The following is a 20,199-nucleotide window of genomic DNA, read 5'->3' as shown; positions in this document are numbered from 1 at the left end:
CTTGACCTCCAGTTCATTATAATGCTCACTGACATTTGAGAATCACTGTTCTACACTCATACTTAGCCAATAGTAGGCCTAGGTATGAAACTCCATGTTAAAAATCCTTTCCATTTATAACTTTGAAACCACTGCCTCAATGTCTTCTAGCTTCCAATGTTGCTACTGAGAATTCCAATGTCAATTTGATACAACTCTTTTGGGTGAAAGTTTTTTCTTTTCTTTCTGAAATCGTTTAGGATCTTCTCTTTATCCCTATTTTTTTATATTTCTTGATGACATGCTTTAGTGTGGGTCCTTTTTCTTTCACTGTTCTGGGTCCCGAGTGACCATTTTTAATCTGGGAATTTATTTCTTCACATTGTTCCTTTGAGAATTTTCTCTCCTAGCTTTTCTCTCTTTTCTCTTTCTAGAAGATCTACTGTCAGATGTTAGACCCTTTGATTCATTTTACTTCTTTCTTCTCATATTTCTTCTCATATGTCCATCTTTTTGGTCCTTGCTCCACTTTCTGGGTTATTTCCTTAATTTTCTTCTAATACTTCAGCTATTACTTCAGCTATTACTTTTTTAGTTTCTATGAACTCTTTCATGTTCTGACTGTTCCCTTTTAATAGCATTTTTCTTGTTTCATGGATGTAAAATCTTTGATCTCTTTGGGCATCCTAATTATATTGATTGTACTTTTCTTTTTAAAAATGTTTCCTATGACTGTGCGTTATCTCTTTCCTACCGGTTTCTTTTACCCCTTTTCATTTGTTTTAGTCTTTTTCTTTCACGTTGGGAGATTTTCTCAAATGTCTCTGAACCTGGCTGCCAGATCATACTTAAGAGCAGGGGACAAAACAAGATCAGTAAAACCTCAGTGTTTATAGACTGGTCTTGTTTAGCAGGGAATATTTACATCTAGTAATTATAAACATTGTTCTTAATACATATTTTATAAAAATTTAAAGTTTTAAGGTACTTAACAAAAAGTTGATTATATTATTAAAATAAGCAGACAAAATTTTTTTCTCTGAGGTTCTCATGTTTGTGAAATCTGCACTTTACAAGATCAGTTTTAGAAATTGGGCTAGGAGAAAATGTTTGTGAAGTAAGCAGTATGAGAGACATCTAATGGTCAAACTGTGCATATATATGCTCTTTAAAATGTTCAGCACAGCTTAATAGAAGTCATGGCTCTGGTGAACTCTGGGGATTAAGGATATTCATGGCACAAATTCACAAATTTTTAATTTCACAGAAAAATCACATTATGATGCCACAATTACATTTAACACTTGAGCACAGGTTTAGAAAAAGAGAAATAATAGCAAAAAAACTAACTTATATATCATCTTCCAGTAAGGTAGCATGATATAATCAAAGGAAGCATGTACTTCGTTTTAAGAATGAACTTTTGCCTCCAACCTTAAGATTGTGGGCAATTTTTATCAAGCTTTCTAAACCCATTTTCATTTTGTAACATGGTGTAACCTATCCTCACAGAAATGTTGTGAGGAATGAGATTAATATTCTGTTCCTTCCTTAATACCTTACGCAGAGTAGGTATTCGCTAAATGTAAGTTCCCTTAACTAGTGTCAAAGCATCTTTTTAATTTTTTTTTTTTTTTTTTGTGGTGGCGGAGAAACAGTATGTTTTTCCAGGACCCATTAGCTCCAAGTCAAGTAGTTGTTTCAATCTAGTTGTGGAGGGCGCAACTCAATGGCCCATGTGGGAATCGAACCGGCAACCTCTGGTATTATGAGCACTGTGATCTAACCAACTAAACTAACCAGCCGCCCCAAGGCATTTTTTTTTAAAATGGAATAACTGTGCAATCTGTAGTACTGAGAGGTTGGTATTAATATCTTTATTTTACAGATGACAAATCTCAGATTTAGAGAAGTTAACCAACTGCTAAGTGACAGAATACACACTTATTACCTCCCAATAATCCAAAACTGGTAACTTGTGTCCGCCTGCAAAGTCTTAAGCGGATTCCTTAAGTGTTATGCAATTTACTTTATTACACATAATCCACAAAATATTTACCACATTTTCCCCTCATAAAGCTTAATGGTCTAAATCACATTCTTAAAAAGTACCTAACCATTCTCCTGTTTACATTTACCACAGTCACAGAAGTAAACATTTCTACAGTCAGCTTCTTCAAAAGTACTTCAATACTTACTACAAGTTTTAAAAAATCATTGAAATAACATACCTGTAAATGAAGATGACTGAGAATGTATTGAGCCCTTATTAAGCATGGTCATTATCTGACCAACAAATTCCTTAGGAATAAAATTGGCATAAGGTAATATCTCAGTGCTGATAAGCTGAACTACCTAAAACGAAAGAGGCAAATTCAAATGCATTTTTTTTTCTTGAAAAAGACTGACTCAAATGATAATTTCTAAAGTAAAATTTAAATTTTATTTGTTTAAAAAAATCACTTAAAGAATCTTCCTTAATAGAAGTACACAGATATTTTAGTGTTAACATAGTCTGTTTCCCCCATCTGCCTTAGTAAATAACTTTATCACAACATAGTCAATAGTATAAACTGTTTACTCTGAAACAATTTTAGCAAATGTTGATCTTCAACATGGCATGTGTAAACAGTGCTCTAGAGAAAAAGTCAGCATGTGAAATTTATCCATGTTAGAATCAAATATCTAAAACAGGATTAAGAATAAGATTTAAATCACCTTTTAAAACCATAAAAATGAGCCATAAGAGAAAGCAAAGTTATACTAATTTTTGTTTAATAGCTTATTTTTAACATGTAATATATTATTTTGCCTTTTGAAGAAAAAAAGTTTGAAAAAAAAAGTTTAGGAGAGTTTTAATATACTATTGGGATAAAAAACAATGTTTTGTACTTATATGATGATGCCTATACTTTTTATGTACACTATAAAGTAATTGATTTGATTTACTTAAAAGTTCCCCTATTCCACTTAAAGGAAAAATATGAAAAACAATGATTTCCCCAATAAAAAAATCCATAACCAAAAACTACTTTAAACTTCATTTATAATCAACAAAAATTTTCTTTAAAAAACACCCATTATTTGCTTCAAGAATTCCAGAGGCTGTTTCTATAGCTGGTTAAAAATGGAAAAATATTTGCAACTCATTGATTAATTTGAACTATAAACATCTGATTTGTCAATCTATAGAGTGAGCTCTCAAATACATACTCGCTGACTAATGGATTTATTTTGCTGAATCAACTGCTGTTTAAAATTATTAAATGGCACAACTAAGTATCTAGAAAACAGACACACAGCACAAAGCTAAAAAATACAAGGAAGTCATTTTTAAAAGGTTAGTGCTTTAAAATTAACCTTTAAACTTCATGAGTTTTAATGCTTTTAGGTTCAAGCTTAACCTATTACTTTACTTCACTCTTACCAATTTTATAGTTTCAACATTTCTACTATGTGATTTACATAAATGGTCACAGGAAAATATTTTAAATCGCTTCCTTACCTCGACATCAATACTTTCATTTCTTTGAAATTCTTGAATAGAGAGGTTATCTGGAGGTATGCTAAAAAATAAATAAACACTTGATTTTTAAAGGTAAAATAGTCCCTGGAAATACAAATAGAAAATAAACAGTATTCAAATGACAAAAAAAAAATCATATTTTCTCCCCAGGTTATGACATCACTATTTATTTAAAAGAACAGTATTTTTAATTGAAGTCATTGTATAAATCACTAAGCTAATAACAAACACAAAATTACAGCTACAAAAATACTTGGCCAAATCCTGAACTAAATAAAATCTGTAAAACTAATCTTCTTTCAGTACCATAAATGCAAAAACCAAGAAAAGTAATTACCATCTGCAGCTATAGGAAAAATTACCACTGAGATGATACCTGAATTTACATATATGGAAGGTGCCAAAAAATGTATAAACATTTTAAGAAAGGAAAATCTGTATTAAAATTGTAATAATATATACCGGTAACAAAAGATGAATACAAGTCATGTGTATGCATTTTTTTGGCACCCCTGATATTACCAATGATTTAAAGAGGGCCTTGCTCAATTTGCTGAATTATACACTCAGAGACTGTCCATTAAAAACTGATCTTTAATATATTAAAGATCTTTACAATAAAATACAGAGAATATCTGAAAAAAAGAGAACCGATTCAGACTTTCTAAAGCAGAAAATTGTTCCAGTAACATCAGAAGAAATCAATATTTCTGAGGTAAATTCTAGACCCTGTGGCTCTCAATAAAACAGCAGTAAAATGGTATTAAACTTATGAAACATTGAAATATTAACTACTTCAAAACAGCTGAGCATAGGATAGTAATGATTATTACAATAACAACGACAGCTAAAATTAGAGAGCCCCCACTGTACTAAGAGCTTTATTTGTATTATTTCCTATGTTCCCACAGTAACTACATGGAATATTATTACCATTGATAGAAGAGGAAACCGAAGCTCAGAATGGCTAGTAATATGATCAAGAACACACTGCAAATAAATGACAAGGCCACAATTTGAACCTAGATTTATCTGATATTTGAGCCTAAATTCTTTTATGTTCTAAATTACGTTTAGGTTTAGAAGTATAGTATGTAGTTTTGTATTTAGGCCTATTATTGCTCTGTTTGGTATTATTTGGTTTATCTATTATAGGTATTAAAATACACGAGCACAAATGCCAACTGGCTGACTACCAATAAAAAAAGCTTTTTAGAAACATACTGTAATAATATTAATATTATGGGATCATATATCAGAAACACTAAACTATATTTTTTAAATATCTTATCATGAGGGAAGAAAGTAGAATACAAAGCTAAAAACTTAAATGTTCACTCTTCCTAATCCTAATGATCAATAAATTTAGGAAATTATTCGACTATACACAAGTTTGGTAATTGATCTCAGAAACCAAACTAATGGTTATTTTAATTTATAGTTAGTATCCTTACTAGATACTTTGAGCACATCAAAAATATTGATTGAGCTTTAAAACAGGCTAACGATTAACAGAATTTACCTAAAAATTATAAAGGGAGATAGTCAATATTGTAAGTACAAATGAACAGAATTTACCTAAAAATTATAAGGGGAGATAGTCAATATTGTAAGTACAAATGGGCCATATAAGATCCTTATGTTCTGGGCCGGCCAAGTGGCGCGATGGTTAAGAACTGGCTTGGGACGCCAGAGGGCCCCAGTTCAGATCCCTCGTATGAGGGCCAGTGACACTGCTCTCTACAGCTAAGATGCTGAACACCAGCTCGACCTGGAGCTGGGCTGCTTTGAGTGGCTGGCGATGGCGTAGGCTGCAGCCCCTGATGCAGTGGGTTGCCATGGGCTACCGTGTATAGCCAGCAGCCAGTGTGAGCGGCCATCCAGAAGCTGGAGACTGATCTGCCTCGCCTGGGAAGAGCGTAATGATGGTGCCAACTTGGGCCAGGGAAGCAACGTCTTCCACAACTAAACTGAAGAACAAAACGACAGCAACTTGTCTGTTCCCCTTCTCCCAATTCCCCAGCGCTGTTCCAATTCCCCAATAAAAATCTTTAAAAAAAAAAATCCTTATGTTCTGTAAGTTTACAGTAGTGTTTTTTAAAAAAATTATTTTCATTAATTTTTATTTAAAATAAAATAGCCTTCAAACTGCTATTATTTGTATTTTTTTATTCTCTCTGTATAGTACATTAAAAATTTTTTTTGAGATATAATTCATATACCATAAATTCATCCTTTTAAAGTGTATAATTCAGTGCTTTTTAATATATTCACAAAGTTGTGCAATGGCTGTCTCTTCTAATTCTAGAATATTTTCATCACCCTCCAAAAGACCTGTATCCATTAGTAGTCACTCCCCATTCTCCCCTCTTCCCACTTCTGACAACCATTAATCTACTCTGTCTCATTGGATTTGGCTATTTTGGACATTTCATATAAATGAGATCACATAATACATGGCCTTTTGTGTCTGGTTTCTTTCACTTTAGTATAATGTGTTCAGTATTCATCTATGTCATAGCAAGCATCAATACTCCATTCCTTTTCATGGCAGAATATTCCTCTGTATGGATTTACCGCATTTAATTTGTCTATTCATCAGCTGATGAACTTCAGGATTGTTTTCCTTTTTTGATTATTATGATAATGCTGCCATGAACATTAGTATACAAGTTTTTGTGTGAAGATGTTTCATTTCATTTCAATTATTTTGGGTAGCACTTAGTGATTTTTAACTTAAGGTCCACAGACCATTTATTGTATGAATTCACACTAGCCCATGTGTCTTCTAGAAGTCGTACTCATTGCAAACAAACAAGTAAACAAAAAACTAGAAAACCCAAAACTGATCTAAAAGCTTATTCACGGATGACATCATAGTAAAAACTTCATTTTTATTATTAGCTAATGATGACGTGAGATGCTCCCTTTTTTCTCTCCTCTTTACCTATAACTAGTGAAACATCTATTACTCAGCAAAGATTCCTTTGCTCAACACACTAGGATGCCGGAGAGATCCGCACATCTGTACATCTGAGGTGGGTGGACTGGAATGCATATGGTAGGTGGAACTGAAGGGATGGCAGGGATGGTGCCTATAACCCTGCAGCCTAAGGGAGCACGGTGGAAGCAGCAGTAATGGGGCCACAACTCTAGCACCCGGTTTCAGGGCCTCTGCAGGGTAAGCGCGGGAGCTACTGGCTTCCTCCCCTGGCTGTGGAAGTGCCGCACCACAGGGGCTTGGTAACAGCAGCAGAGGTGGTGCACATGCATTTCTTGCTACCAGGTCAAAGTAGAGCCAGCTGCCTCAAGAAATCAGGCAGCAGCAATGTCGGGCTTGGGACTCCGGCTCCAGACACACTGCCTGAGACTCAGACACCCTAGATGCATCAGGGGCGTGGCAATCTCTGTGACCCTGATGGTGTTGCCTGCAACAGCAAAGAAACTCACAACTGCAGCAACATTGGAAGCAGTAAAGTACCAGCAACCCCAGAGGTACAAGTAGTGACAAAGAGGGCACACTTGACACATCTGACAGAGGCCTTAGAACGTGGAAACTGTTGGCTCTCAAATAACTAGAATTAGCTCAGGTAAGAGAAACCAAAAGCTTGTGCTATAGTGCCACCTTTTGGAAAAATAAAGAAAGGCCTCTGATTATCAATCTGCTGAATTGTTAAAATTAAAGCTATGCCTAAAGAAGAAAGGCTTTTTCTACTTTAAATGAGCCGGCAGAGGAACAACCCATAAAGCACCATGGATAATCATGGTAACAAAAAGAAAATGACAATTCTCCAGAAATCAAATCCGAAGTCACAGAAGATTTTGACCTAAATGATAGAAAATTCAAAATAGTTGTCATAAAGAAACTAAACAAGATAAAAGAAAACTCAGAAAGGCAGTTTAGTGAGCTCAGGAATACAATTAATGAACAGAAGGAATACTTTACCAAAGAGATTGAAACTCTAAAAAAAGAACCAAACAGAAATTCTGGAGCTGAACTCAATAAATGAGATGAAGAATGAATTAGAAAGCATTAGAAATAGAACAGACTGTATGGAAGAGAGAATTAGTGAGCTTGAAGGTATAAATCTACAAATAATGCAGGTGGAAGAAGAGAGAGAACTAAGATTTTTTTTTTTTAATGAAAGAACTCTATGAGAACTATCCAAGTCCATTATAAAGGGCAACATAAGGATAATGGGTATCCTTAGAAGAAGAGAGGGAGAAGGGAACAGAGAGCTTATTAAAGGAATAATAAATAAGAACTTCCCAATCCTGGGGAAGGAACTGGGAATAGAAGCACCAGAAGCTAACAGAACACCTAATTATCTCAATACAAAAAGACCTTCTCCAAGATGCGTTATACTAAAATTGTCTAAAGTCAATGATAAAAAAATAATTCTTAAGTTAGCCAGGGGAAAAAACGACAGTAACTTACAAAGAAACCCCCATCAGGCTATATCAGCAGATTTCTCAGCGTAAACTCTACAGCCCAGGAGAGAGCGGAGTGACATATTCAAAATAATAAAAAATAAAACCTGCCAGACAAGAATAATATATCCAGCAAAGTGGTCTTTCAGATATAAAGGAGAAATAAAGGCTTTCGCAGACAAAGAAAAGCAGGAGTTCACTATCTCAAAACCTGCCTTACAAGAAATGTTTAAAGGAACGGTTCTACTGGAAATGAAAAGCCAAAAATACATAAAACTTTGAGTAGGATGGTAGGCAGAATCAGAAAATTACAACTCTATTACAGACTAGAGTGTGGAACAATTATAGCATAAAGATTAAAGGGCAAAAAATCATTAAAAATAGTAGCTACTTCAATTTGGTAGTGAACACACAACATAAGAAAAAGGAAAATTTGTTTTTGGTTTTTTTTTTTGCAAGATTTTTATTGGGGAATTGGGTAAAGGGAACAGACAAGTTGCTGTCCTTTTGTTCTTCAGTCTAGTTGTGGAGAACGTTGCTTCACTGGCCCAAGTTGGCACCATCATTGAGCTCTTCCTGGGAGAGGCAGATTAGTCGCGTCTTCTGGACGGCCACTCATGCTGGCTGCTGGTTACACACGGTAGCCCATGGCAACCCACTGCAGCCTACGCCATCGCCGGCGACTCATGGCAGCCCAGCTCCAGGTCGAGCTGGTGTTCAGCATCTTAGCTGTGGAGGGCAGTGTCACTGGCCCTCATATGTGGGATCCGAACCGGGGCCCTCTGGCATCCCAAGCCAGCTCTTAACCAACATGCCACTTGGCCGGCCCAAAAGAGGATAATTTGTGACAACAAAAAAATGAAAGGGGAGGAGGAAAAGGACAAAACTTGTATAGGCAAATGAAGATAACATGCTATCAGAAGAAAAAAGGACTATTTTATCTATAAGATGTTTTGTATAAACCTCATGGTAAACACAAAACAAATCACACTAAGATCAAGTGGGATTTATTCCAGAGCAAGGATGGTTCAACATCTGCACATCAATCAACATGACAGACCACATTAACAAAATGAAGGATAAAAATCATATGATCATCTCAATAGCTGCAGAAAAAGCATCTGACAAGATTCAACATCCATTTATGAGAAAAACTTTCAATAAAATGGGCATAGAAGTACCTCAACATAATAAAAGCTAAATATGAGAAATCCACAGCTAACATCATAGCAATGTTGAAAAACAGAAAGCTTTCCCTTTAAGATCAAGAACAAGACAAAGATGCCCACTCTTGCCAGTTCTGTTCAACACAGTATTGAAAGTCTTAGCCAGAGAAAACAGAAGAAATAAAAGGCATCCAAATTGGAAAGGAAGAAGTAAAATTGCCAGTATTTGTGGATGACATGGTTTCACATATAGAAACCCTAAAGACTCCACATCCCCCAAAGAAAACATTAAAAATAATAAATGAATACAGTAGAGTTGTGGGGTTCAAAATCAATATATAAAATCTGTTGTGTTTGTATACACTAACAACAAACTATCAGAAAGAGAAATCAAGAAAAGAATCTCGTTTACAATCACAATTAAAAGAATGAAATACCTAAGAATAAATTTAACAAAGTGAGAGACCTGTACCCTGAAAACTATGTCACTGATGAAAGAAACTAAAGAAGAAACAAAGAAATGGAAAGTTATTCTGTGCTCAGAAATTGGAAGAATTAACAATGTTAAAATGTCCATATTACTCCAACACAATCCACAGATTCAATGCAATCCCTATCAAAACCCCAGTGGCATTTTTCACAGAAACAGAACAAAAAAATCCTATTTGTATGAAACAACAAAAGACCATTAACAACCAAAGCAATACCGAGAAAAAAGAACAAAGCCAGAGGTATCACACTTCCTGATTTCAACCTACACCACAAAGCTATAGTAATCAAAACAGCAATGGTACTGGCAGAAAAACACACATACACAGACCAATGGAACAGAACTGAGAGTCCAGAAATAAACCCACACATATATGGATAACTAATTCACAACAAAGGAGCCAAGAACATACAACGAAGAAAGGAAATACTGTTTTAGAGCAATTATAGGTACAATGTACAGTTCTTGAAAGATTGTCCTAAAAATAAATTAGCTGACCTTTTAGTAAAGAGAAAGTCTTCAAAAGCGTTGGCTAGTTCTGGCCACATACTGTCAAATTTTCCAGAAGAAGCATGCTGCCGGGCAACAGGTAGCCCAATAGAAAGAACTTTGAGGAGAGAAGATACTGCTAGTTTCCATGTGCTTTCAGAAGGGCAGGAATACTTCAAACTGAGAGGAACCCTAAGGGTCTGTGAAAAAAAAAAGTTTAAGACATTAATTAAAACATACACACACAACTTCACTTAAAACAAAACAAAAAAGACAACAGCAGAGAGAAAAAAATAATAGCATAGGCATTTTCATTTAAAAAGGGATATTTTCTAGAAAGACCAATTCATAGTCCTCAAATCCTACTGCCTAGAAAAATAAACTTTTAAATCCTGTCTCCATTTTGTAAGCAATGACCCTGAAGAAGAAACAACCTTTCTGAAACTTAGTTTCTCATTATTAAAAATAGTGATGTTATCTGAAAAGCTAAGAGTAGGAAACTTAAAACTTTGCAGCTTCCCTCAGCTTGATGTTATGGAATTAGAACATTCTGCCACAGTTCTCCTATCAGAAAATACTTTGACTGATGGGGTTCTTCCACCCAAGAAAGATCAATATTGCTTATTTTTTTTCCAGTAATGGTTACAGGAGAATAAACAGAGCCGAAAAAATCATTAATTTGAAGTCTTATGTTTTATCTCGAAAATTCGTTGAATTTTACCTTCTACTTTAACATTTTAACAGACTTTTTCCTTTTCCAGATATTTTTAGCAAAATTGATAATTCAAGACGATGGTTTATTTTACCTTTAACCCTTGAGGATACAGGAGTAGAGCATCTGAGCTATGTATAGTGACTAAGGTGTTGAGACTTACTTTTTAATTGATCAAGTTTTGAGACAAGTTATTGTTAACCATTAAAGCGCTAATTTGGCAGTTCAGAATGGATTTCTCTGGTCATAGTCTATGCAGCAACTAAAAGACCAGACTGACCAAACTATCACAGTGAGTTATCCCAGAGTACCATCAATTAACAGTATCAGCATACTGTCAGATAATTTGCATTAGAATGAAAATTCTGCTTTTATGGAACAATTCTAGTCACAGAAAGAGTAAACAGATAAATTTTCATATTTCAATGTTATGGAGTGAATGAATATAAAATCCAATTTTATCACCCTCCACACAAATTATTACTGAGTACTCACATAGTGCACATATGAACCATGTTATATTAGCATGAAATGGACCTCCACTAACAGACAATTAGCTTACCCAGAATTTATTCATCCCTTTCCTCTCCCCATGTGCTTTGGGGGAAGCTGACCCCTACCTCCAACTGGGAATTAGGGTAAGGAGATGATTAGCTTATTTAACCAATCTACTCCATTTCCCTGGCTATAATCACTGGTTAAGATTAGAGGTGGGACTAAAGCTGATCCACTTAAGGTTAATTTAAGGAACTTAAGAATAATAACGTAATAGAAGCACGCCTACACACGCCCCTCCTACTGGACATATATAATGCCTTTTTTAGCCTAAAACTATAAGTAAAAACAGGATGCAGTCAACCCTTAGCAAGCAGACCACAGAGAAAAAAATTTGGGTTTTGATGATACTATTGAATCCCTGATTTTTCCAACTAAGCACACCAATAAATCCTTTTTATTGTTAAAGCTAGTCAGAGCCTGAATGTATGTCATATGCAAAGAAAAGAATACTAAATTATACAAAGGCCATTCTGAGTTAACATTTTATAACTCAAGGTTAGATAAAAGTATGGTTTACTACTGCAATTAGTATTTTACTGAAACCAAGGGAACATTAAACTCCGCAGATCTGTTTGATTTATACATTTTATTTTTTTAAATATTTAAGCAACTAACACAAGGATTGGAATATAGTGTGTACTCAGTAAATGTGTGTGAAACTGGGAAATTCAGTTCTTGCTGTCACAAAGCTCACACTTTTTGAGAAAGGAAGAGCCTTGTCCAATTAACTACAATACAATGCAGTTAGTTAAGTGGCATCAACAAAGTGAGAGTACAGAAAGGCATTATTTAATTCCTTTTAAAATGCAAACGGATTCACATCACTCTTCAATGTTCAACCCTTCAACGGTTAAATAATAAAGTCTGATTCCTTATGAATAAAACCCATAGCTATCTTTTCAGACTTATTGCAGGCCCTGTCACCTCTCTAAATTGAATTTCTCAACAGTTCTTTAAAATATATCATGATCTCTTATGCTGCTTAATTTACCTATAAATTAGGTAATAAATTTACCTCTCGCTCCCTTTTTATCTACCAAACCCTATTACTCCTTCAGGTATCCCTTCTGCTCATCCTTGCCAAAATCCCCTAGGCAGTTTAGTTATTTCCTTGTCCATGACGGGAAGAAAAAATTTTTACTCAGCGGACTACTTGGCAAATACTATCAAATGCTGTTCCTCAATTGATTCTCTTTTTAGTTAAGACATGTAAGTGATATTGGTATTATCCTTTTTTTTTTTACAGATGAGAAGCATTCTCAGACTGGTTCATTTGCCCAAAATCATAGAGCAGCAAGTCAATCGCAGGGCACTATTTCTAAGTCAGGTCTATCTGAATGCAAAGCTGCCTCCACTCTTTGGTTGTCACTGAGCACTTAACACACTGTATTCTTTACCTTTCTATATTCCATATATTGAATTATTAAATGTAAGAGTTAGCTTATTCATTTTTAATCTTTACTATTTAGTTAGTACCTGGTAACAGAGATGATTTAAAAAATATTCTTAATAAATGAGGAGAGAGAGGACAGTTATGATGGAATGAGTGGCAAGGGGTAGAAAGAAGTACGACAAAAGTCAAGGGAAGAAAGTTTTAAGATGACACGGGCAAGTGGTACCACATTATAGGGAAGATAAAGAATTAGAAAAGGGCTCAGGACTTGAAGATGTGATCTTCTGTAACCTGAAGCAAGTAGTTTCTGTAGCACAATGTGGAAGTAAGCCAGTGTACAATAGGTTGAATGACTGGTGGCGAGGTGAAGGCCATCAGCTAAGGAAAGTTGAAAGAGGACGGAAATTTGAGTAGGAAGTAAATTGAGAGAAAGCTCTTGTACAAAAGAAGTTTGTACAAATTCGTTCATCTTTCCAGGATAAAGTCTAAGAGAATGAAAGGGAAATGAAGGAAAGAATTACTAACAAAGAAATGTGGGAAAAAGAAAGGATGGACACAAAGAAAGAAACAGAGAAAGGTGTTCTTGTTGGAGGGCAGTCTGTTCATATTGGCCTGTTTAGTTCATCCATGTGCTAGGGGATGAGTAATGTTTCAGACTGTCCTTCAAAATAGAGGGGAAAACAAGAAATAAGCTTTGGAGGAATGGGGCACAGTCAACGGAGTTGAATTTTAAAGATGACTGTCAGGAGACAGCATGCATGATCAGTGAAATCAATGGGTTGCACTGTGAATTTCTCCCTGAATGCTCATCAACCTCAAAATGTGAGAAGCACTATCCTAAGAACCAGGATCCTCACTGTCTTATGTGGCAAAATTTAAGAATTGTAAAAAATCTAATGTATACTTACTTTAAAATATTTTTCATTAAAAAAACCTTCTCATACATTAGAAAACCAGCTTCCTAAATACTACCCGTGAATGTTGGAGAAAAGTCACTATAAATAATAATATAAATTATATTTTCCATTTATCTCAATATGTGATAATATATTATTACCTAAAGAGTAATTTCAATAATACTGTCATCATCAAATGAAAGTGTAGAAATTAAAAAAAAAAGAGATACCTTAATAATATTCTGGAGTACTTTCTCATTCACCACTGCTTTGTGACAGGCTGTTTTTTGGTATAAATCCACAACTACTTCTAAAGACCTTTCAGCAAACGGTACATAATTCAAGGCTACCCATTCCGCCTAGAAAGTAATATTTGCAAATGAAGTTAAAAATAAATGAGATTAAATGAAATCATATTGTTTTCAAAGAGAAAGCTTCTTTGTCTTTAAGTTCAGGCCTTGGTTTTAGGTCAGATTATATTACATGCAAAGTTTTCAAAGAGATATGTACTTTATGAAATAATTTTCAGCCAGGCAAAAATTAAAACTATCGGAAAAAGCACACAGAGCATTCTATCAAAAACTGGGAAAGATGTACTTTATTTGTTGCCAATAGGTTAGGACAATTTTAGGAAATTTAACTCACCGGTGCAAATAGTTGGATCTATTGTGATTCCATTGTGTTGCAAGACAAATAGAATGAGAAAAGTTAATACATATTAAAACTACTTTTCGGACCATGTAAAATTATAATTTTTATGTTGTGTGAACAAAATCAGCATGTGCATGCATTCAGAAATTTACTTTTCCCCTAAGCCAAAACAAACTTAAAATTTGCCAATTATGGCTATAAATCTTTTATGTAAAATCCAACTAAATTTCACACCAGTTAGTAGACAACTTCTTATGTAGTACACACAAATATCCTCATTTTGCAACGCAGGTATCTATTTTCGATAAGATTTGGCTTAGGGATTTAGAAGCCATTTTGTAGTGTGATGGGGCAGCCAAGAAAGAACTTTGAATGAAGATGTACTATAGAGGAACGAAACAGCAAACTTTGTGGAGAACCACATGGGAAATGAAAATCATAAATAAGAAAAAAAGAAACACAGAAAGGATTTTCCAAATAATATTTCTTTTCAGCTTCAACTGTTAACAGATATATGAAAGTTTATTTGTGAATGAAAAGTTTCTGAGATAATCAGAGTTCATCTTAGGTGGAATTGACTTGTATTTATAAGCCATGATTACCTGATTATATTTTGCATTTGCAATGTGCTTTGTTTCCAGCTGTCCGTACTGTGGAGGTTTACAGGAAAATTCTACAAATGCCAGTAACTGGTCAAATATAGCTGGATACATTATCTGCATGTTTTCTGGTCCTACACAGATGGCCTATAAAAGGAAGACATGAACAGTAGAATGCATAATCTGAACTCCATTAAGTTCTTTACTATTACATGCATTTGTTTAACCAAAGAATCTTAATGGCTGTCCTATTTTACATATCATACAATCTTTTATAAGCCCTGGAGGACATTTAAGCTATTTTAAATTATTAATGATAAAGTGTAGGTTAAATGTATTAATCAACTAAAAAACGTTTTTTAATAAAAAGTGTGATTTATTACTTAACAGACTGGAAAAAGGGCAAGCATTTAAAGAGAAGTACAAGGCAGTCCTGAGGTTCTACAATCTGATCACTTGTTCAGTAATACAGCCATTAGATCCTTAAGAATGCTTCATTGACCAACATGATATTGAGTTCTATTATATTTAAGTGATAAGATCAGTTCATTCAAATGACAGCTGATTTCTGCACCATGCCTGGTCCGCTAACTTTAACAAATAATCATGTGCATTACAACTGGGAAGATAAATCATGTATGAAAATTTGTTTCTAAAAGAAATATTTGTTAATTTTTTAACAGGGTAGTATCTATTTAATAAGCATCCAATGTATCTGAATATAGACTTGACTTAAACAAAGAAAATTAAAATAATTTTAATAGAAATAAACTCATTGCTACAAATAATTTGATGAAACACAGAATACAATGCACATCCTGACACTGGAGATTTTAATTACCAATTCACATATGTCAAAAGTACTTAAAACAAAGCTTGTTTTTATTTTTTTTCTAGCCACAAATGTGTTTTCTTCTCTCATCCTTGCATATTTTCCTGTTTTAGTATTTATTTTCTCTGTGGAAAAAACATGTAATGATATTATTTATAGAATGTCTAAAATATACTTGTGCTGTATCCAACAAAAACCATGAATACTCTACTCTCGAGGTATCCTCAAATACTAAATCAAAATTCAAAGCATTCAAATTTTTGAGGAATTTCTTTTAAACAATGTTTGTAGCATTTATGTTTTTATGCAATCCATGGCTTTTTTAACCTGTCAAATAGATTAGTTTTATTTTCCCTCAGAGAAGATATAGCTATTTAGCTATAAATGAAATTTTACATAAAACTATCTTGAGATAGAAAGTGGATAAGCAAAATGCCTCCCATACCTAAGTTAGATCATCTTATCATTACAAAGTAAAAAAGTAAAATAAAGATATCTAAAACCATCTCTCAGTATTTAGTTATTTTTCCCAGAAATAGTGAATGAAGAACTTGAATGGCTTGTAGCCTAAAATATTCTCTCTACTGATTGCTTCTAATAGTCTCACTTTCTTCTTTATTAACCTCTTGCTGAGTCTTAACTCTTATAAATAAGCAAGTAGTAATTACTGTGGAAAAGAGACAATTATCCTAAGTGAATTATTTTATTTTCAATGACTGAAAAAACACAACAACAAAAAAAACCTGTGTGAACTCCTTAGAAAACTAAGCATCGCCATTTTTCTGGAAATATCATAGCACCAAATAATGACTTTGACTATATGTTTTGATTTTCAGTAATCCTTTATAAAAAGAAAACATAGTTTTATAGATTATAAAGCTATTCTAGGATCATAAAATACAAAATATGGAGTTGACTTTTTTTTTAACAATAAACTCCATCTAAGAAAAAGTTATTATTGGGTTTTCTTCAGTATTCTGAAGTTTGTATATCAGAAAAACCTATAGTATGAACTTGATACCAGATTTTACTCCAAAAGCTGAGAATCAATAAGTAATGTGAACAATATTTCCTATTAGTTCTTGAAAACTGTGTAAGTGAAAAGAAGAAAAGAAGCTGGACATCTAATCTCTGCAATGGTTTAAGGATTCTCTCATTAAGTTATTTAACAAGAATTCATTCAGTGCCTACCATGTACTCACTAAGTCTTACAAACATTATCCCACTGAACAGGAAAAAAAAGTTGTAGATTTATTACTTTTATTTTCTAGATGAGGAAATACAGAGAGATTCAGAAACTCGCCCCTATGAACTAGAAGACAGGGCTTCACTGCACAACTCCAAGGGGGCCATTTGCACACAATGTGATGGTGTCTCCTGCAGTACCACTCCAGCAGCCTTGCTGATGGAGGCAGAGAAGCAATCTAGCCATCTGACTTTAGGGAGTTTAGCAATAAATAAGACAGATGTAGTCTCCTGATCTCAGAACTTGGGGAAAGATAATCAAATTCTTAGGTTCCCCATGTATGCCAAAATATCTTGGCAAAAACAAAAAAATTAATTAGCATACATACATAACTAAGTCAATTTGGTCAGGAACGAGTGATTTGAGACCAAGAGAAGACTGTGACCCTAAATATCAGGGTAAACATGAAATAAAAAATAAATAGCTTTTAATCAATAAAATATTTTGCTGGATAGCTTATTAGTTTAAGGATAGTCCCAAAGCAAATAAACTTTGTTCCAAAGCAAAAAAATTTCTAGCACCTATGGGGGAAAATATCAAAAGACTCTTACAGATAATGAAAAATACATAAATTTTTCTCTGTTAGGAAATGTTTGTATCACTTTCAGGTATTATGAAACACAGTTTAGATAATCACATAAGTAATAAATAATGGGTACAATGAAATGAATGATGCAAACTATCAATTTGATAGAAATAATAAAGCTGTTTAAGTTTCAGGTTGAAGGTGTATGTTTTTTGTTTTTTAATTTTTATTTTTTATAGCTGAGACATTCTGCCACCTGTTGGCAGCTCAGCAGCAGCTCAGCTTGGGATGGGACTCGAACCCGCTATTGCTCAGAGCTCACACTCTTTAGCAAGCTCTTAACCAACTGAGACACCCGAACGGCCCTGAAGGTGTATGTTCTTTTCAAAGCCATTAAAAGCTCAGCACAAATTTCTAGTAATTGGGATGAATGATTCCATTTATTGTCTTATTGTTAAAGCAGATTTTTTTTTGTTTTAATTACATATTTTTCCCTTGAAAAGAATTTTTGATATTTGTTGTTGCTTCTTTATTATCCTCTACATATGTATAAAAGCTTGACTCAAACATCTGAATGAGACTTCTAGATTATAGGCATCCCACAAGGCCTGTGGCATTTTTCTTACTTGATAGAATAATTTTTCCATTCCCTCTAGGGCAGTCTAGAAAGCAATTTATGAGCATGGTCAATCAAGGGGAAAAAGTAATTATTGAGAGGCTACTTTTCCCCCCCACTTAAATTAAAAACAGCAATTTTGATTTCAATTGTGGAAAACTGATATCCCTACAACAATTTTTTTAAATGCCAGATTCTCGTAAATTTTAAGTTTCTACACAATTTGTTTCCCTGCACAATGCGGCTAGGGTTAAAGAGATGAAAGAATTACTGTTCAGCTAGACTTCCTCCAGAGGCAATTAAGAGGTATTATGGTATAGCAGAAACCACCATTCCTACTGTGAAAGTTTTCATCATTCCCATCAGATATAATGCCATCAGTTAATTAGAAAACATGATTTACAATACACAAATGGTTACTGATCACACATGTGTAATCAGGATGTAATTCTATTCTTTGTTAGAATGTTGTAGCTATCTTGTTGGAATTGCTGGCTCTTCAGCTAGCATTTTTTTGTTTAGCATTTTGGCTGTTGTGAATTGCACTAACAATTATCTTGACAGTTTAAAGAATTCCTTGATTTTGATCCGCTCTTGCTTGTTAACTGGGATTTGCTCAATGATTTTTAGGTCTGTTTTAATAATTTTTTGCAATAACAAAACATACATATGTAAAAATATATCTTTCTAAAATTTCTGTGAGAGAAAAACTTTATAAATTTATTCTTACTTAAAAAAAAAAAAGTTGTGTAGGTTTCCAACAATTCCCAAACTAAATTTAGGTACAGATGAAAAAAAATATATATATATAACCCATTGCTTATTAATTTTCTAATTATATAAGTACTTTACTAAAGTTGTTATTCCAAAAAGTACATCCTCTTGTGATGAAATGCATGAAGAAACTAAAACTGCTGGTGAATGGAAACAGGATGCAGGCAGTATCTTAGCCTCTCAGAACTAACCTGAATTACCCTTTAAAATATAATAGAAACCAACAAGTTTTCAAAAGAACTAGATCCTTACAATCCTGAATTTATCCCTAAGTATACATACACAACAATATTGATGATCCAGAATTTATCCCAAAAACTATATAGCAAAGTAAAGAAATTCCAGAGAACCACATACATTATTGCTTACACAGCCACTGAAATTCTATTACCTTTTGGAGAACATCTAATGCTGTAAGTACAGCTTCCTGTAAACTTGTCAAAACTGCTTCAGTATAAGATGGAAGAATGAAAGGGGATGCATCTGAACTAATTGGGACTGAAACAGCACTGTGCAATATGACTCCCAGCTTTTGCAGGTCGTCCATGTTGAAACCAGTTTTTATGTGTTGGTAGAGAGCTGGAAATATCTGAATTAAAGCTGTAAGGAAAGGCTGGCTGGGAATGAAAGTCAGTTTATCAAAAGTAATAGGAGGCTTAGTGCTTTCAGATCCAATTCTATACCAGGCATTCCATGCAGCCCACCAGAGATTCAAATCTTCAAGCTCATCAGTAACTGTGGGTGGCTCTGAGCTACTGTATCTTCCAAGTCTTTCACCAATGGAATCTGTTCTTACAAATGGCCTGCTCAGGCTGGGGCCTGATATGGGCCCTAAAAGGACAGGCACAGATACATTAACTGCAGGTGGTGTCTCAGGCTTATCTGAGTCTCTGACAGGGGACACAATCTGTAAAATTTCCTGGAAGCTTTTCAGTGCAGCCAGAGATACTTCATTGTTCTTGCTGAGTGCTGCTGATTGTATATGGTCAAGAAGAACATCCCACGCTCTTGAAAAGTCTCCTATATTAGGAAGAAAAAAAAAAATCACCATAAAAGTGATCAAATTTTCTTTGTTAGACACTTTAAATTCTATATGCTTTATTTTACTGCTTAAATTCCTATGGAAGTAGAAAAAAACTGTTTAGATACTAATAATATGAATTAAAATCACTACAACCTGAAAATCCAGAATTTTTTTTTTCTTTCCAGATACAAGAACAAAGGCCATCAATAAGAGGACAATGGGTGTATCAATGTTTTGGTCTTAAAAACTAAACTGTATAGGGCCAGCCGAGTGGCGCGTTGGTTAAGAGCT

At 34.1% G+C, this 20,199-nt stretch overlaps 1 protein-coding gene across 1 annotated transcript in view; it reads right to left on the bottom strand.

The window, feature by feature from the left end:
- Nucleotides 1-20,199, bottom strand: part of MON2 (MON2 regulator of endosome-to-Golgi trafficking) — a 102,502-nt gene that overhangs the window by 10,690 nt on the left and 71,613 nt on the right. The window contains exons 24-30 of the mRNA XM_019654742.1: nucleotides 19,276-19,904; nucleotides 14,894-15,037; nucleotides 14,286-14,303; nucleotides 13,871-13,999; nucleotides 10,091-10,281; nucleotides 3,485-3,545; nucleotides 2,211-2,334 (exon numbers count right to left, since the gene is read on the bottom strand). Coding sequence (XP_019510287.1) covers nucleotides 2,211-2,334; nucleotides 3,485-3,545; nucleotides 10,091-10,281; nucleotides 13,871-13,999; nucleotides 14,286-14,303; nucleotides 14,894-15,037; nucleotides 19,276-19,904 — 1,296 coding nt within the window. The remainder of the gene's footprint in view (nucleotides 1-2,210; nucleotides 2,335-3,484; nucleotides 3,546-10,090; nucleotides 10,282-13,870; nucleotides 14,000-14,285; nucleotides 14,304-14,893; nucleotides 15,038-19,275; nucleotides 19,905-20,199) is intronic.

This window comes from Hipposideros armiger, unplaced genomic scaffold (assembly GCF_001890085.2).
Source record: "Hipposideros armiger isolate ML-2016 unplaced genomic scaffold, ASM189008v1 scaffold_229, whole genome shotgun sequence".
Lineage (NCBI taxonomy): Eukaryota > Metazoa > Chordata > Mammalia > Chiroptera > Hipposideridae > Hipposideros > Hipposideros armiger.
This window is presented reverse-complemented; position numbering and strand designations above follow the sequence as displayed.